Below are 18661 nucleotides of genomic sequence, written 5' to 3' on the forward strand. Positions count from 1 at the left end.
AGATATGCCGGCTTTTAAAACTGCTCAACATCACATGGAATGTGAGAAGAACTGCACTGCAGCAATCAGAAGTTGTGTTTCCTTAAAAATTTTGAGTAAGAAATTAGGAGGAGTCACATGTGAGGGCAATCCTTTTTTTTTTTTTTTTGAAAAGCACAACATTCCTTTAAACACACCAAGAATGATGGGGTTTGTTTACTAAAAAGTGTTCACATTATAGTTACTGTGCCAGAAGTTTCCTGATAGTGGGTGGGGTTCTCAGTGCGAATGAAATTTAGTATTTAACTATCAAACATCCAGCCTGTGGAATACCAGCCACATCCTTAATATGTCTAATACAGTTATTTCTGAAATCCAATCATCCCAAACTTAACCAAAAGATCAGATCACAAATTAAGGGTAGCCCAGGGCTCTTACTATGCTCCTTCTCCCTTAAAACAGAACATCACTGTGTAAGCAACCATGTCAAACAATTCCCTCCCCAACACCTGTCGAATCACATAATACCATGGGCCAGCCATGCCTACCATATTCAGATTAAAAGAGGGGATACAAATACCCCCCTGGAGTTCATAGTAATAGCCACTTTGGGAATGGTTTCAGAATTGTGACCAGTGGCTGCATTGTTGTACCTTGAAATCTAACAAATTCTGTTGATCCAGCATTGCTCCAAAGCTTGAGGTTCTTCAGAGAACCTGGTTGCAGATGTTAACTTCATTCCCGTTGCCTTCACACTGGTCACAAGCTTGTCATAATATGCAACAGGATATAGCAGAAGGCTTACAACACACGTAGCGTTCACAGTGTATAACTTAATATGGTTCAGGTACAGGAGAAGCCAATGGCGAGGCTGTTAAGTTTTGACATCTGGAATTTTCATGATTTCCAACAGGTGAGGAAGGTAAAGAGTAAAAATTAAGAGTGATCGCAATGGCCTTCTGACAACAGCACTCTTCATATACTCAGTAATCAGGGCGAGCTGCTGTAGCTGGAATTTGTGGGAGCACAGAAAATGGCATTTTCCATGTAATTATGGATTTGGCACATCTGGTTAGAACAGACTTTGGCCACAAGGCTATTAAATTTCTTCAACACTCAGACTTCCCATTGATCCTAGCAATTTGACTATCAAATGCAGCTCTCTGCCCCTTGTCTCTCCCCACCCCAACTGATCACCAGCAACCAGGCAGTGGAGAACAGACAATTATTTCGTCACAAAAATAGAGTCCCTTACAAAATGGGGCATTTTCATGACATAGTGCACTTCCAGAACTCACTGTATGTATCGAACAGTCAGTTAATACACAGGGAGTTAATACACATTACTACTTCCAAAAGTATGTATAATAAAAATATGATCTGATTAATCTGTCCCAAAAAGCAGCAGCCAGATGCTCCCACTGTGGCGATGGCCCTTCTGTTTATTCCCAACATCTGTTATATTTGCCTCTGAAAAGGCATTCTTGACAATCGCAGCTAATTCTTGCATCAAGCCATCCATGCTAACAGATGGGTATGGTTGCTTCTGGGGGGCCTTGGCTCAATAAGAAGTTATTGTGCTTTTTTTATTCGCTGAGCTCAGAAGGCTTCAAAAATTAACTCTGCTATTATTTACTTGCAGGTTTTGTGCAAGTAAAGTGGGGATTCTGCACATGCCATGGGGAACTGCTTTATATTGTAAGCCTTCAGGGTCAATCTAACAAACAAAGGGAACCCCTTCTGAGCATTTATGCAGCTAATCTGGCATGTGGCTGACACCTCACTGGGTGCACACAATTAAAAATGGGAACCCAGGTCTCTCTCTCCTTGCAGCTCTATGGATCAGCATGCACTGCTGGTTGCAGTGAAGGGGAACTCGGCCTTCTTCGAAGGTGGCGATGTTTATTTACCCTTCCCCAAGAGGCACAGCTGTCTCAATGCATAATAAAATATAAAGTGGCAGGAAGGAAGTACCTGGGACTGAACACCAGAAGACAAGAACACAGGGAGCTCTCAGCCTATGCAAAAGCCATTCTTCTAACAAGACAAGCTTAGAAAAATGTGGTTTATTGATGTTATTAATAAATACACTGACAAGGGGGGTGGGGAAGAGAAGGATTTGATTATTGGCTTTAAAAATTCTCAATCAAGTGATATGAATCAAGTTATCTTTTTGTTCTGCCCCTTCCCCTGAAAATAACACGGCACCGTCACTTTGGTCTCAACTTCTCTAAGTTGGGAAACGAACTGCTGGCAAATTAAGGTCCATTTCACACATTTAGAGTGGCATGCAGACAGTTGCCCTGGGGTGCTTATTCCACCTAGTTGGGGAGGCTGAATGCTTCGATCTGGAGACGAATTTGGTGAAAACAACCCTGCAACCAGCCCTGTCCATATGGATGAAATATTCCCACACACGTACACCCCTTAGTGGTGCGCGACTGAGTAAGCAGTTGCCACAACATGACGTGCATGAGATTAAAGGCAGCCCTTAGGGAGAACCACTACTTACGATCGAACAAATGCAAATACACTGCATGCAATGCAGCAAGCACTGCTGCTCTACAATTCCCATTCGTTTCAAGCGTTTGCACTGGAATAAAGTTGGATGGATTGTACTCAAGCTTTTACTCCCCCTTCCATTCCTAGAGGAGGGTTCTACTTTCAAGAGCTATGCTGAACACTGACAAGCTGGCAGCACACGCACAAACACACACTCCTGGCTTGTTCAGGAGGTTCAGTAACATTGCAACAGTGAGCCGTTTCCACAATGTCAGCAATTGCCCCAATGATGTTTGGAATTCAATAGATGGAAGTATGCTGCCAAGTTTTAGAAACAAGATGCACGAATAATAGTTGGGAGGGGAAGACTATCAACCATATTTCTATGCTGGAGTCCGTAAAATGTTGTTGGCTTTTTTTTTAAAGACACAAAACTCACAAGAATCATCAGTAGATATTTGGGTGGAAGAAAGAAAATAAAGAGTTAAAAAATTGGGGGAAGGAAGGGAGGGGAAATACATTATTTTTAAAACTGGTTTCGCCTTTCAGATCTTTGGTAGCAGTCTGAACTGCTGGAAGGCCTTATGAAAAACCACATTGGTGGGTTTGGGAAATTTAACACAGGTGTGTTTGCTGTGTAAATATGTTTCTCTGGGAGTACTGAGAAAACACAAATCCTCTGGAATCAAAAGAAATCGTGATTACTGCTTCGGGAAAATGCAGAGAACACTTCACAGGACAATTTCCATAAAACAGAGCTGTTCTCCAAGCCCTTCCCCAATTATAGCTACAATTAAAGGTGCTTGTCTGAGGTCTGTGATCTTGGCGGGACAACAGAAAATTAGTGAATACCTAATCTCATCATCCAGCACCTAGGATGCTGTCTTGGCCGGACACCTGTCCCATTATATCTTTGAGACCAGCTCATACTATTTGTGCAATTTGTGCTGGGTTCCTGCTTCCAACTTTGGATGGGGACCCTGACACTTAAAAACATTTAGGCCAAGAGTGAAACAGAGCATGCGTTTCCTACAAAAGCCTCACAATCTGCCTTAAGAATCCTCATGAGCACTGCTGTTACCGTGGTGGTCTCTCCCCCCCCCCTTTCTTTTTTAAAAGAAACCATCTTCTACTCTACGGGCTTAGACAATCAAGCTTTTGAATCCAATCAAAGTGCAGTGGGAAAGTTGTTTTACAAGTCATGCTTCGGACAGTCAGAAGCCAGCAGAGTTGAAAACAAAGCAGTAGATCAGAAATGGACTGGCAACAGACTAATTAAAAAACAACAACAACAAACCACTCATTAACAAATGTGGATGTGCTCACAAGCAGAGCAAAGGATTGCACGTCAGCAAGGAAGCCAGATTACTCGGGACAGAATTCTCATTATGAAGGGTTCCCCTGTGCTTTCTGTACAACAGCCAAATCGGCAGGTGCTATTAAGAAAAAATTCTGTTTGGGAACTGTTAAGGCGGGAAGGGCAACTTGTGATGGGAAGGGCAGCAGGCGACCAAAATGCTGGAATCATTCAAACTGGAGGAAGCTGGTATGGCGCTGTGCCTCTGCCCACAAGACCTTAAAAAACCCATCCAGAAATAAAAATAGCTACCCAACCTGGCCCTGCAAGGCATCCAAAAATGGCTCCGGTGCTTTTGAAGAAACAAAACATACAGTTATTTAATGCTGAAGGGGAGGAATCTGGCCAACTTCCCTATCAGGGTGGTAACTGATTTATAGGGAAAAACACACAGGTCTAGCGATGGTGCCAAGAACCCCACACCAAATAAAGAAGGATTTTCAGAGGTGGCTCTAATGATACCATTGCATTACTATGGCAAATAAATAGAGCAGCACAGCTGTGTGCCATTTCCCATTTGTGCTACACATCGTTCTTTGACGGGGTTACATTTGAACACACAGGATGCTATGAGCCCCACTCGGACTGTGTTATGGGTTAAAAGAACCTAGAGAAGAATCTCTATAGAAGCAATTTTGCTTTCAGAACTTCATCCCATTTCACAGCTGTGATTTCAAAGCTTGGCCTAGCCTCCTGGTGGTAAAATACGCCTTTTAAAAAGGAAAATAGCTTAACATATATTTTATGTTCAGTCATTTCATACAATCTCAGAATGATTTTTTAAAATAATCTTTTTTTAAAAAACCCAAAAACCTGGAGATACTGAAGAAGGGAGAGAGAGGGGGAAAAAACAAAAGAAAATAAATCAGACCTGACGTTACAGATTTCTAGCTTTATCGTCACAACAATCTAGGAAGCCTCTGAGCCAAATGCTATGGAAACACGGAAGAGAAACCGCTGAACCTTCAACATGAGCATGCTCAGTGGATGTGCCGGCACAGAGAACGAGGAAGTACAGAAGCGCAGGAATCAATGTCTCACAATGGCTGCTGTTTCAACATTCCCTAACACAAGGATGATGATTCTCAAAATGTAAAAAATATAACCATGGGCTTTTAAAGGTTTTACGTTTTTCTCCTCTCTGGACAGTGGCGGTGAAGATTCAACGTCTTATTTTGTTCCCTTCCTTGGTTATCACTGCTGCTTCCACACTTGCATCGAAGGGTTTGTCCAGTTCGCTGTTTCCAATGTCAAAAGAACAACCCTCCCGCCCGCCCCCCCCAGCAACAGCATTCTTCAGATGTGCGTGATGATCCCCTACCTCCCCATTTTCTCTCCCACCCACCTCCCCATGATTTCTTCTGAGCATGCCCAGTAGGAATGGTTCATAATAATACCAATCCACCTACAAGAGAAAAAAAGGGAGAGAGAGAGAGAGAGAGAGAGAGAGAGAGAGAGAGAGAGAGAGAGAGAAGGAGCCCACTGATCCAGCTCCTAAACTCCAAGGTCCTTCAGTCTGCTGGAACAAGTAGGTGTGAGTGGGTGTATATACTGCAGTGTGTGTGTCTTTGTGTGTGGCTTATGGGGCAAAATCGGGAAGAAACTTCTGCGACCAGCTCCCCCTGCTCTGCTTTCTTTTCGAAAGGCCCTTGCGAGAGACCACCGGCATCACTTTTGTCGTGTGGAGATACTGGTGTCCACTGTTACTTCTAGAAGGGTAATTTAAATACTCAGTTTTTGTTTTGCACAAGGTAGATTGGCTCCCGCGTCATAGGATGATGCAACATCTGCAGAAGCGCTGTCTGCTGCCCCCCACAGATGGTGGTGGGGTCACGGGTGCGAAGTAGGCGTGGACTTTAATATTGGGTAAGTGGGTCTGAAAAGACAAACACATATATTTCCCCATTCAGAAAAAAAATCAGAAAGATGGGGGAGAGCATGGGTTGCACACAGAAGGACGCTGGGCCCATGAGTTGCAAAGCAGATCTCTGTAAGGAACAGGGAGACATTTCAGGGAAGGTGTTGGTTTTTCCTCATTCTTCCCACCCTTTCCCCACCCTGTAACGGGCATATCAACATTTGCCAGTTTTCTTCCTAGCCCGCCACTGTTCTGCTGGCCAGTGAAGGGAGCCCCTTAATTCTATATAGGCTTCTAACATATTGTAGATTTGTGGGCCTCACTTAGTAAAACACAGGTGGCTGCCAAGAACTGAAAAACTCCCTGAACTCTGCATCCCGTTTTAAGTAGGCTCTTCGTTGATCTGCCTCTTCCTATTCCAGTCCAACAAGAGGCTGAGTATATCGTGTGCCCCCCCCCCAACACCAGAAAGAAATATATCATTTTTACGTCCAGGAAAAACCAAATTTCTTAGCTTAAATATTAGGAATGTCTGAATATATTTGTGGGTTTAGGCAAGGAGTTATAAAGGGGCACAGAAGCTGCAACTCTTGACCTGCTCAGTCTGGCCACTGGAAAGAGTGAATTACCAAAGTTCTCTCACAATAGTTGAGGGTGCACAGGAACTGAGCAAAGTGGCTCGGAAAAGAGGCTACATATTGTGAATGAGAGACAGACTCGGCCTTCTCTAACGTGGGGAATTTCCTGGTTCAAAGTTCCCAGTTGTCAATGGGCCCCCCAGGAGAACCCTGCAGATAATTCCCACATTGACACCACAGAGGGCTATGTGTGAAGTTCTTTCTCACTCCCCTCAAAACAAACTTAAGACTTTCATGTCCTTAGTCTTAGCACGGGGTAGGGAGGTGGTGTAGATTTAACATAGAACCCCACTGGGCTTCCCCGGCATCATCTTCTGAAAGGAGTCAAACAGGCCCAGGAACTAGCAAAGCGTGCACTTGTGCCTACTTAAATAAATGCCTTTTTTTTACCCTGAGTCTCTTGATTCCAGCCCGTGAAATCTGTTGACAGTCGTACAACTCTATCCTCTCCAGGCTGTGGCAGCTCTTGAGGTGCTCCAAGGAGGCGTCTGTAATCAAAGGGCAGTTGTCCAGCTCAATCACCTCCAGGCGGTCGTGGGCGCAGGCACCGTTGCCCAGGTGGCGAATCCCATCGTCAGTGATCAGCTCACAGTGCGATAAACTCTGCCGCCACAAAGGGAACAAAGCGAAAGCAAAGGAGAAAGAAGCAGGCAGCATTTGCAAAGGTGTTATGATGAGGTCATTTCAAGATGGTGGAGCTACCCCAGCCTGGCAGCGCAGAACTTGATTTATGCCTAAGTTATGTTCAGCTGCAGAAATTCTCCAGCAACAGTATTCCAAACCTCGGTCTACGGATTTGTTGGATTCATGGATGCTCTCCTCATCGGATGAGCCCCCAACCCCAGCGACCTATGATGTGCCATGCTGCTGGGAAGAGCTTCCCCTTCTCTCCAAATCCCTGCTTCCTCAGCCCTCTCCATTGCCTACTGCAGAGGTGGGGAACGTTTTCCACCCTGTGGGGCCACGTTCTCTGCTGAGGAACCTTCTGAGGGCCACATGGCAGTGGAGGGCAGGGCCAGAGGCAAAAGTGGGAGGAGCAATGGATGTAAATTTTAACTTTGTACATTAGACTAGTTTCTACACAAACTCACACACTCTTTATCCTCCATCCATACAAGCAAGAGGCATTATTAGACTTCAGGGAAATATTTTAGTCAGGCAAAAACACTTGGGGTGCAAAAGCAAGGCCAGTGAGGTGTGTGGCCTAGGGAGAGTCCCAAGGGCCAGACAGATTGGTCTGGAGGGCCACATCTTGCCCCCAGGCCCAAGGTCCCCCCCCAGCCTACTGATTCTCCAAGTCACTCCAAGCTCACTTGCTTTGTGCTGTGTGTGTATAGTTAGTTCTCTTCTAAACCTTCAACATACTTGCTATGCCTTCATTTAGCATTTGCCTTTCCCTTCACTTATATATATATACAGTATATCTAATCTGTGTTATTTGTATTGTAATAATGAAAAGTGTTTAATTAGCGGTCAAGGCACCTCAAATTATCTCATGAAACCTTGCAACAATCCTATTATTATGCATCTATATTGCAGATAGAGGGGGACAGAAGCCAAGAAATGGTTTAGCTCAGGGTCACCTAGCAATTCCATAGCTGAGGCAGTGTCTTTTTTTTATTAATACTGATTAACTAACATTTAATAGTGTCCACAAGAAAAAGAATAATAAACATAGCATTGAATTCATAGCGTCATTTTACATAATCTTAAAACATTAATGGTCAATGTAGGCTCTCCATACATGTTTGCAAAATTAGTGGGAAACGTTTGCTATCTATTTCCCTTGCATATGAAAAGAAGGGGCGGGCGGGTTTCATTAAAGGTGTCTCTCTTTACAACACTTTTTGTGACCCTCCTAAGCCCCGTTAGTCGCTCTGAAATAGCCACATCTCAGATATTGTTGAACCATGTCTCAAGGGGTTAGCTGAGGCAGTATTTGAGATCAAGAAACTTTCTGGCTCGTATATCTTACCTACCATGCTAGACCAGCTCTAAAAGCTGGGCCGTCTTGTTGACAAAGCTGCTGTCCTGTTCATAGATCCATTATGCCAATGACAGACAAGAAGGTAGAACACTCAGGAGTTGCTTCTTAAACAAGATGTTGTTTTCTTAATCACACTCACAACTTTGAGCTTTTTTAATGACCCAAAAATTCTGCAGCTGAGAAAAAAGCACTCAATTTGAAACTCTGGCTCTACCACATTGTTTTGGGCAAGTCATTATGAGTTCTTCCTATCCAGATCCGTAAAGCTTAAACAACAGATGACCTAGCTCACAGAGCTTTGGATATGAGCACATTATTTAGGCGTTCGTGCATTTCAACACGCTGAACTACACATCTCAGGAGATCACCCCATTTTCTTTTCCAACTTGGCAAATAATTTAAAAATCCAGTTAACAACGTGGTTAAAATCCACGATGAGGGGGGAAAACTCTTGAAGACTCACCAAAACCTGAAGCCGTGGACAATGTATAGAGAGCTGGATTAATGTGCTGTCTGTTATCTGGAAGAGATCAAAAGATACACATGTTTCAGAAGGTATCGCGTAGCATATCTTGTAGCAGTTCTTGGTCAGGACTAACACCAGAATAATGTCAAAGCTTGAGGTAGGCCTTCCAGATACAGTCATACCTTGGGTTACGAACGCTGTGGGTTGCATGTTTTCGGGTTGCGGACCGCACTGAACCTGAAAGTACCGGAATGGGTTACTTCCGGGTTTTGGCGCTCGTGCATGCGCCAAAAAACAAAATGACATCATACGCAGAAGCACCGAATTGCGTCATGCACATGCGCAGAGCGGCGCTTCAGACTGCGAATGCTGCGGGTTGCGAACATGCCTCCCGCACGGATCATGTTCGCAACCAGAGGTATGACTGTAAACGCAAATGGCTGCTGACAGAGTCAACTGTTTTCAGAAGGCTCCCGGAGTTTTGGAATCAATCCCTAATACAGACATTCCCTCTCTCATCAAGTACATACAGAGGTTCTCAAACTGCGGCCCGCAAGCTCCGTTCAGGCGGCCTGCAGTAAAATTGTATCTGTGTCTGGCCCTGCACTTCACTGATTTTTTTTCTGATGGAGAGCAAAGCTGTTTTGACCAGGGATGGACTTTCAAATTGGCAAACAAGAACCTGGGGTCCCTACAGGGCCTCTGATTTCATGATACTGTGCCAGTTCGCATTGGGATGCTGGCACTGAAGAAAAAATTATATATTTACTTTGCTTCATATTTAATTCAGAAGCACATCTATCACATTAGAAATGAAATCCTACAGTCATTAAAACTTGAGTTGTGTGCGTCCTTTGGTTCATGGAACCAAACAAGTTCATTAAGTGATCCACCGAAACCTTCAGCAATTTTCAGGTAGTCTGAGGAAACATACCGGTAAGTTTGAGAATTGCTAGGCTGGATGTTATGGGAGCCATATGGCTACTGCCAAAAGCAGCACCTCTGCACTGCCTCTTCCTCTCTCCTGTGACGATATGCAGTAAGCGAGGTCACTGCACTCCAAGTCCCCCTCCTCTTGCATGCAACAGGCAATGAAGTACAGCAGGGAAACTTTCAGTACAATGAAGCCCCATGATACTTTAAAAAAATTATTACTGAGCAGAGAGGAGGTGGTGGAGCTAGAGCAGCTGCCACTCATCTTACAGTGATATTTTGTTCCACCAGATTTTATTACAAACTAAGGGGCTGTTTTCAACTAAGCACTACTATGAGTAGACCTGTTGAAATTAATGAACCTTAAGTTAGCCTTATAAATTAATTTCAATAGGTCTACTATGAGTGAGATTAGAATTCAATACCACTCTAAGTGGATAGGATTAGTGAGACTATATACTACTATGTCTCAATATTACGGCGATAGGAAGTTCAAAAACATCTTTTCCTTTTGGGGGTGGGTGGGTATGAGTGACCAAGACCCTCACCAAAGCATTCTTGTGAAAATGCTTCCATGCATTCTCTGAGTCATGGTCTGCATGCACACCCACACCCACCCCTAAGAAATGGGATGAAGATATTTCATATACCTGAACGCACTCTTCCAGGTCCATTTTTTCAAGCTCATGACAATTCTGGGGAGAACCAAAAACAAAGCAAAACACACACAAAATTAAGCATTCGTGTTTTTTTGGTTTTTTTTTAAAAAGCATGTATTGATTCTACCTTCTGAACTCAAGGTAAGATGGCTATAGACTAGTCCCATTTACTTCAATGGGATCACTCCAATGTAAGCTGTTGGAGAAATGAGGCCAACAGGTGTTTTAAAAAGAAACATTCCTTCCACGAACAGAGCCATGATTGCAAGAGGATCCAACTGCATTACAGTGCTGTCCTTAGTGCTGGCTAGTCTAGAGCAAGTTCTGCTTGGTAGAGAAAGTGCACCGTATTATCTTCCCCTCTCCCTGATTTGGCTCCAAAGCAATCCCAACACTGTAGTTAAGAACATATTATGCAGCTATGGAAATTATCTTATTTAAATGGCCTATTCTGCTCCCATCAACTAGATTTCTCAATGTAGTTTAACTCCAGACCAGCCCCATTTCCATCGATGGGATTACTCTGGGGAGAGTCACAATAATCTCTGTATTTAAGGTCTAGAACAGGGATGGGGACCCTCAGCCCTACAAATGTTGTTGGACCACAACTCACATCATCCCTGACTGTTGGTCCTGCTGGCTGGAGCTGATGTGATTCCTCACCCCAAAAACTCAATGATGGGAAAGATAGTGGAGATCAGAGGACAAGATGGTTTTGCAATGGATGGAAGCAGGGAATGGCTGCCATGAGTTGGGAGAGGGGCATGAAAGCGCGAATCCTTAAACAACAGAAAATGCGGTGTTGCTCTGTCTTCCATTAAGCCCCAGCCAAGCTTTTGAGATGCTACCATATTGCAAAAGTCTAAAGAGGTGCGTGCTTTGAGACATCAGTCCTGCCAGGTTCTGGTGCTTGTTGAACCTCCATTTCCATGGCTGTTCAATCCAGAACTCAGGTTATATCCTCGCCCTTAGGTTCTCTCAGGGACAAACTGGATATGGCAGTGGCACTTACATTTCTTTTCACATGCCCACCCCCATTCACTTGTAAAGCCTTATATAGGGTGTGCAGAAAAGGGCGCCAAGTCAACACATCACCTCCTCTTAGTTCATTGCTCAAACCACTCTTCTCTTTTCCCAGCTTGCTTATGGTACTGAGCCAGGTATGGCATGGGGCACAGTTTTTTTAGCATCTGTCTTCTACAAGGAAGACACCACTCACTGCTTTAAGTCTATGAACAAGCAAACAAAAAGCACCAGATGCTTACCCGAGCCAGCGTGGTAAACCCCACATCAGTGAGCTGAGAACACCGAGCCACTTCCAATATTCTGCACAGAAAATAAAATACAGCAAATTAAGCACTTGTGCTTTTCTGAAATCCATTTCTGAAATCTCACAAACTTGGTGCCTGTGGAGAAGCAACCCCAAGACCACCAGTTCCAAAGTAGTTGAGGACATTTCACCTGATGGGCTCACTCTATATATCAGCAATCCTAACAACACACGTCGAAGAGATAAATACAGCTTAAATCCCCCAAGCTACACATCCCCTCCCCCATTTTTAAGATTCTTACACTTCCCATAATCGCTCCTGAAGACCTTAAATAAACAATTTTTTCCTGTTCTCTATTTCTGCCTGCCTGCCTATCATATTTGACAAAACTCCTCCAGCTCATCCTTATTTACTCCAGACCCTGAACCCATCAAACCCTTGCAATCTCACTTTCTGATGATCAATGTCACACAACTTTGTGGGAGTTAAATTCCTCAAAGCCCATCCCTATTGTCCTCTTGACCTGGCTCTAGGAAGGGAAGCTAGGATTATTAACAGTATATTACGCAACCTACGACCATTAGTCTAATTTCAAAAGCTTTCTGTAAGCAATCAGTTCAGACTTCTGAGAAGAGTGATCTGTCCTTCCCCCGGCAGCCTGCTGGGCAGGGAGGAAGAAAGTGGGATTCCCCTCCCCCTCTAACTTTTTGCTGTAACTCCACACACTATTTCAGCTTGGTCCATAGTAAGCATGTGGCCCCTGACAATTACCCATGAGGGATTTTGGCCCTTAACAGAAAAAAAGTTTGCTTGCCCCTGTTTTAATTGTGGCAGGTTTCATTCTGGGCAATGACATTTTTCACTACCTTGAACCTATGAGAGTAAGTGTAAACAAATGAATTTCCTTTTCTATGGCCCATCCCCTTCCACATAATATGTCAACCCCTTCCTGTGAGCTTTTGATCCCCCTCATGTTACCCATTTTTACCCAACATGCATCCCATGTTCACATGCTAACCTTGCATCCTCTCATGCAGCCCTCTAACCCAAAGCCTACTTACCTAAGCCTTGGACAGTTTTGCCCTAAAGCGTTCAAGATGGCGTCGGTGATGTTGGAACAGCCGGAGGCGCACAGAGACTGTAACTTGTGGCACCCTCTACATATTGTAATGAGGCCATCGTCTGTTATTTGCTGCAGAAGGCGAGAAGGGAATCAAAGTCATTTTCAGTGTGAGACAAGGTTTTGGTCTGTTTCGCCTGGCGCATGAAACCCACAGGTCAAAGCAAACTATTGTTTAATGTGAATGAGCAGCATGCTGTTGGCCACTGCTCATAAATTCCCACAGCATGCTGTGGACAAAACAACCTGCATGTTTGTCATGTTGTCCAAACGCAGGCTAAAGGTTGGTTTCCACCAAACAAACCACAGGCAGTCAGTCAAGAACAAATTTTGGTACTGCTTATTACTTTGCTGGGTGGAAATCAACCACGAACCAGGGTTCAGAAGACAGGATAAGCCAGACTCTGACACGTTTTGTCCACAACGGGGCAGCAAAGGTTGTGGGGGAGGAGCGCAATAGGAACCAGAATGCTGCTCGTTCCCATTAAACCACAGTTTGTTTTAAACTTTGGTTTGATGTGACATTTGAACTGGGCTCCAGGGTGGAAGAACCCTTCTGAGTCCTAATATTACATGTTAAGTATTATTTGGTAAACTCATTTTAGCAACTATCACATGAAAAAGCAGGATGCCAACTACACACAGGCTCTCAAAATCTGTTCCTTTTTTGGGCTCAACATTCCATTTTTGGCACCACCACAAAATGGTACAGGATATTTTCTCAGACAAAAATGTACTTCCTCTTCCAACTTTTTAAAAATACACACACACAAAAAGTTATATACGGAGACAAGAAAGCATTCCAACCCGACCAAAAGAATCTTTTCCAGCTTGTCCTGCAAACAAAATTTGAAACGCCTCCTGGGCAAGGGTGAGCTTAAGACCAGATACGATTTGTCATATGAAATGCTAACATTAGGAGAGTTCTTTACTATATCCAGAAGGTATCCATTGTATGGTCTAGGGTGGTGATATGGTTGCCAACTTGAGATTTTAAAAATATCCGGACAGTGAGTGGAGTTGGCAAGCTCCTAGTGATCTGAGGGTGGAGCCCAGTGGATTTTGTAAGGTCAGAGGCCAGAGCAGAGTCAACAAGGTGCCCTCAATATGTTGTTGGACTGTAACTTCCGGCATGCTGGTAGAGCATGAGACTCTTAAATGGAAAGAGCTCTCTTCCAATATCCTTTATTCCCTGCACAGGAGCTATACAGGGGAATATCATGGTTTTAGGAAGCCTTCAGTGGCTTTGGGGCACCATGGAAATTCTAATAACGTCTGTATGCCTAGCATACTAGGGGCATTGAATGTCTTGCTTAACACGTTTGGAAGCAAAGGGTCAAGAACGGCTATAGGCACAGAGACACAAGCAACTGCAAACAGTTGCCCATCCCCTCAGCTACTGACGATTTTTATAGCCAGATTTCCACGCACATTCCCATCCACCACAGAGTTGGGATTTTGCCCCTATGAAATAAGATGAACATCAAGCTACCAGGACTGCAACTACTCCAAGCCAACAGGGAGAGGCATTTCTTGGGGTGTGAGTGTCACTCTGCATAGTTCTTCATGGCCTCTGCATGTTAAGAAAAACGGGAGCAAATTTGGATTTGTGCAAACCAATTACTTACCAAGCAGGTCTGCAAATTCAAAGTCACCAGTTCAGGACAGTGTGCCCCAATGTATTTGAGAGCTTCATCCTCCAGCTAGAACAAAAGTGTAATGGGAGGGTGGGAGGGAAGCAACTTGTTAAAGAGTCAGCGTGAAGTCATATTTTGGGTTTTCTTTTTCAGGAGAAAAATTACTGAAAATCTCGATTCCCAAAGGTCTCAGTTTTTATTTTAAAAAGAAAGGGCTGGTTTCTCCTCCTCAATGACAGCTAAGAGCCCATATGGGTCTCTGGTGTCTTGTGTCGCCATGGGACCCACGGCATCTAATAGGCTTTCAAAGCTGTCTACAGCAGAAACTCTCAGCATCAAGGCTTGCCATGAAGGAGGGAAGAACAAGAGAAATGTTGCGTTTCTGCAAGGCCTCCCCCTACGCGATTCTATACCCCCTTGAGTACTACACCTTTGTGGCACAGTAGCCCCAGAATTTCTTTGGCTGGGTTCTCAAAATACTTTGCTTCGTTATGGAGATGTTTGAAAATCTCATAGTGTAACCACATGGTTCTAAAATCAGAGTTTCTGAATTTTATGGACTTAAGTGCCTTTAATAATAAGAATAATGTTATTATTTAAACGTTGCCCACCTGGCTGGCTTTCCCCAGCAACTCTGGGCGGCTTACAGTACATATACAAACATAGTAAAACGGCAAACATAACTACTTGTTGGTTTCACATAAGCATGCTTTGTTTAAAAGAGAAAAATAGGCTCTTTTGTTAAAGAAAAAAAAGGCAACATCCAAGTTATTTCTGCTACTAAAGATGCTACGGATGTCCTTGAATCACAGAGAACAGATGGCAAAACAACTGATAACAAGTGCCTTGCTTCCATCAATATTTTTTCCTTAGCACTCCATAAAAAAGGGAAAAGGCTCAAGCTATTTAAAAAAAAGAAACATGCATTATAAAATTACGGCTGCGTTTGCTAAACCTCTCCACTATAACTTCTTTCTTTGACTCATATCGGTGCAACTATAAACTGAACATCCTTTATCCATGTGGATGCCGATACAGATGTGGATGTGTATCTCCTGATGTGCCCTGAAGCTCCTGGATGCATATTTGATGCAGATGAACATCCTCAATCAAGAGCCCACAAGCTGTAACATGTGGTTAGCTGCCCACAACTAAACCTGGATTGGGAGCCTAGAAACATGTCTTAAGCTACTCTATTACAATTCCAAGCTGCTCTAAGAGATCCACAAAAATGTCTGCAAAAATCCAGTACTGTATAAAGAAAAATGAAACCATGACAGTGGAAAGCTCCTGTCCTGCAACTGCCTTGAGTCACAGATATTTTATTATTTTGCCTGGGATTGCTAACAAGGTTGGGATTTTTCCTTTCCCTGTATGAGGTGCCACAACTAAGTCATGTGGCCCATCTCAAAGAACTGAAATTCTTTGAGATGGGCCAAGCACACAGAGCAATGGCCCTCAACTAGTTGAACCAGGTCCTGCCCAAAGCTGAGATCAGGGGCCATCCTGCCCAGAACAGGATTCAACACACAACCTGATTTCCAATTCAGTTATCCAACTTGCTATTTTTACTTTTTAAGCAATTTCTAATTTCAAGACAAAACTTGGAGCATATTTGGATAAAGGGTAGGATTGCGGAGTGTGGTTCAGAATTTCAAATACAGTGGACGCAAGAAATGCTCAGCTTTTCAGTACAGATGCTCAGGTTGTTTTTTTTAAAAAAGGTTGGCTTGGATGCCTTGGTTCTCTTCTAGTCAAACACTTTTTAAAATGACAAATATCCTAGAACAGAAGTAACCAAAAGTTCCTATCCTTAAAAGCCACTCGCTATCGCCAGACAGCCAAGAACTGCACGAAGCACAGTGCTTCTGCTCTACTTCCTTTGTTCAAAAGTAATTTCACAGATTTCCTCGTGTAGTGCAAATTGCCATTATAACACTTTTGGATAGGGTAAAACAAATAAAGGAATAAATAAAATTTATTCTCCCCTATTGTTCTCCCTCTTGCTTCCAATGTCGCAATGTATGACCCACACTCAACTTCACTCTGCTCCAAATTAAAACAAATGCACTTCAAACTCAAGCTTTCTTGAAGCTGCTGTGTCCTCACTGGAGACTTACCTGCGTGCAGCCTTTAAGAAACAGAGCTTTGAGTCCACCGCAGCCTCTCACCAAAGCCTGGATGCCATCTTTTGTCACTTGGTCACACCATGATATATTGAGCTGCTCCAGTAGAGGGCATCCCTCGCTTGAGAGGTGAGAAGGGGGCAGAGATGTTAACTTAAGGATAAAAAATCTTGCTTGGAAACAAGGGAAATTCACCCCTTGTTTGCCAGTAATAACACACTGAACTCTGCTCCCTGCCGCAGCTTCAAGGATGACCACCAACTAAAAACTATAGCAGGAATTTGGTTAGAGCATGGTGCTGATAACGCCATGGTTGCAGGTTCAATCGCCATATGGGACAGTTGTATATTCCTCCATTGCAGGGGGCTGGACTAGATGATTCTCAGGGTCCTTTCCAGCTCTATGATTCTATGAATAATAGGGGTGGTGGGGTGCTGGGGGCGGCAGTGATAGAAGCCATGTGGCAATACTGCAGGGAGAAAGGGAATGGGCATGTTTGTATACCATGCACAAGGGCTACTATATCAAAAGGACCTGAACAGGGCAGGGGCTGAGGAGGAACAGACAGCAATGCCACAGCGTGTCTCACATCTGAATCAATGGCAAGGAAAGACCATTCTATTTCTTGGATGTCAGCCTTCCGTGGCATCCCTACTACTAGCGTTGTTGATCTCACCTGTTCCACGACTAATTGGGAAGCTCATTCTTTCCCTCTGACTCTGACCCAATGGGACCAGAAAACAGCCCAAGGTTGTACTGATTTGTCATCTTATGCCCAGCCTTCCTGGAATGCCCCAAGTCAGACTTCTGGTAACTAAGAAAGAACAAGGTGTGCCTCTACCCCCCCCCCCCCCGTTCCAATTCTGGTCAGCTGCTATACCACTGACACCATGAGCTGCCCCAGAGCTTGGTAAAATGAAACAGGGGTTTCCATCGCAAAGAAATGTGATATTTTTACATCAGGGTGGATAAGCTTTATGAAGAGCTACACTCACCTCAGTGCTTTGAGGGACAGGTTGGTTATTGAAGTGCAGGAAGCTAGATCAAGATGTCGGAGTTTGGAGCAGAACTTACTAAGGCTAGTACATGTCCTGGAAGAGAATAGGACACACATAGGTTCACAGCTCTGTCTTTTTTTTTTTTTTTTTTGAAGTAGAGGAAGTTTAGTGATCATGTGCCTATATCAGAATGGGTCCCTCATTTTCATTGTAGTTGACTGAAATCTATTTCTTTAAAAGCACACTAAGATTCTCAATATTCTTCTTAATTTGGATTTTTCTTTTTAACCAAATCATTGTTAAGACGACACAATGTTCTACAGTTTATATTAAAAATTGATATATATATATACATGGGTGTAGTAAATGAGAGAGATCAGATGCTCAGCACATCTGGCCCAGCCTAACCATGTGCCCTCTAAGCTTAGCCTCTGATCCCTTGCCTGTCCAATATACACACAGGGGACCACTGCAGGTTTGGTGCAGGTGATGCAAAGGTAAGGAAGGGCTTGCTGTGCACCAAGTTTAAGATGGTGTCGCCCCCTACAGTGGAACAGGGGTCCCTTGACAATTTGCCCTATATACCCATTCACAATAAGAACGAATATACTCTGACACCATTTAAGCAATAAAACATGCAACCAAGAAAAAGTGGTGAAAAAGAACTAAAGAAATACCGCGGAGAACAGAAATAAATGCCACTTACGCATCTGTAATCTTGGTGCAGCCATTCAAGTTCAACACTTCAATATTTCTGCAGTTCTGTGCAAACGTCCTTCATGACAAAAAAAAGTACAGTGCTTTGCAGGCTTTTAATGACATACATTTTAAATCAGTGGCACCTGACATTTAAAAGGTCTTACACACTGAGGGGCAATTAAAGCAAATAATGCAGATTTGGGGTTGGTTGGTTTTTCTAAGTGATACTTTGAGAATATTTAGGGACGGTACCCAGCTTAAAAAGAAAAAAGAGAACACCATTCACAATCTATTTCATGTGCTGGCTGTGATCAAGATGGTAATGTACATGTGGATCTCCCACTGCCAACTACGGAAGACAAGGCTCTACATACATACTAGGGTGCTTTCATCAGTGTACACTAGCTGTAGCCAATAGGTGTGCAAGTGCC

At 43.6% G+C, this 18661-nt stretch overlaps 1 protein-coding gene across 2 annotated transcripts in view; it reads right to left on the minus strand.

Moving 5' to 3' along the window:
• Nucleotides 1–5394: 5394 nt before the first annotated feature.
• The window catches only part of FBXL20 (F-box and leucine rich repeat protein 20), a 61649-nt gene continuing 48382 nt past the window's right edge, over nucleotides 5395–18661 (minus strand). For both annotated transcript variants that reach the window (XM_033170901.1, XM_033170902.1), the window contains 10 exons: nucleotides 18238–18306; nucleotides 17529–17624; nucleotides 16528–16654; nucleotides 14399–14473; nucleotides 12712–12842; nucleotides 11645–11705; nucleotides 10371–10415; nucleotides 8785–8841; nucleotides 6725–6937; nucleotides 5395–5714 (listed from right to left, as the gene is read on the minus strand). In XM_033170901.1, coding sequence (XP_033026792.1) covers nucleotides 5607–5714; nucleotides 6725–6937; nucleotides 8785–8841; nucleotides 10371–10415; nucleotides 11645–11705; nucleotides 12712–12842; nucleotides 14399–14473; nucleotides 16528–16654; nucleotides 17529–17624; nucleotides 18238–18306 — 982 coding nt within the window. In that variant the 3' untranslated portion in view covers nucleotides 5395–5606. The remainder of the gene's footprint in view (nucleotides 5715–6724; nucleotides 6938–8784; nucleotides 8842–10370; nucleotides 10416–11644; nucleotides 11706–12711; nucleotides 12843–14398; nucleotides 14474–16527; nucleotides 16655–17528; nucleotides 17625–18237; nucleotides 18307–18661) is intronic.

This window comes from Lacerta agilis, chromosome 14 (assembly GCF_009819535.1).
Source record: "Lacerta agilis isolate rLacAgi1 chromosome 14, rLacAgi1.pri, whole genome shotgun sequence".
NCBI lineage: Eukaryota > Metazoa > Chordata > Lepidosauria > Squamata > Lacertidae > Lacerta > Lacerta agilis.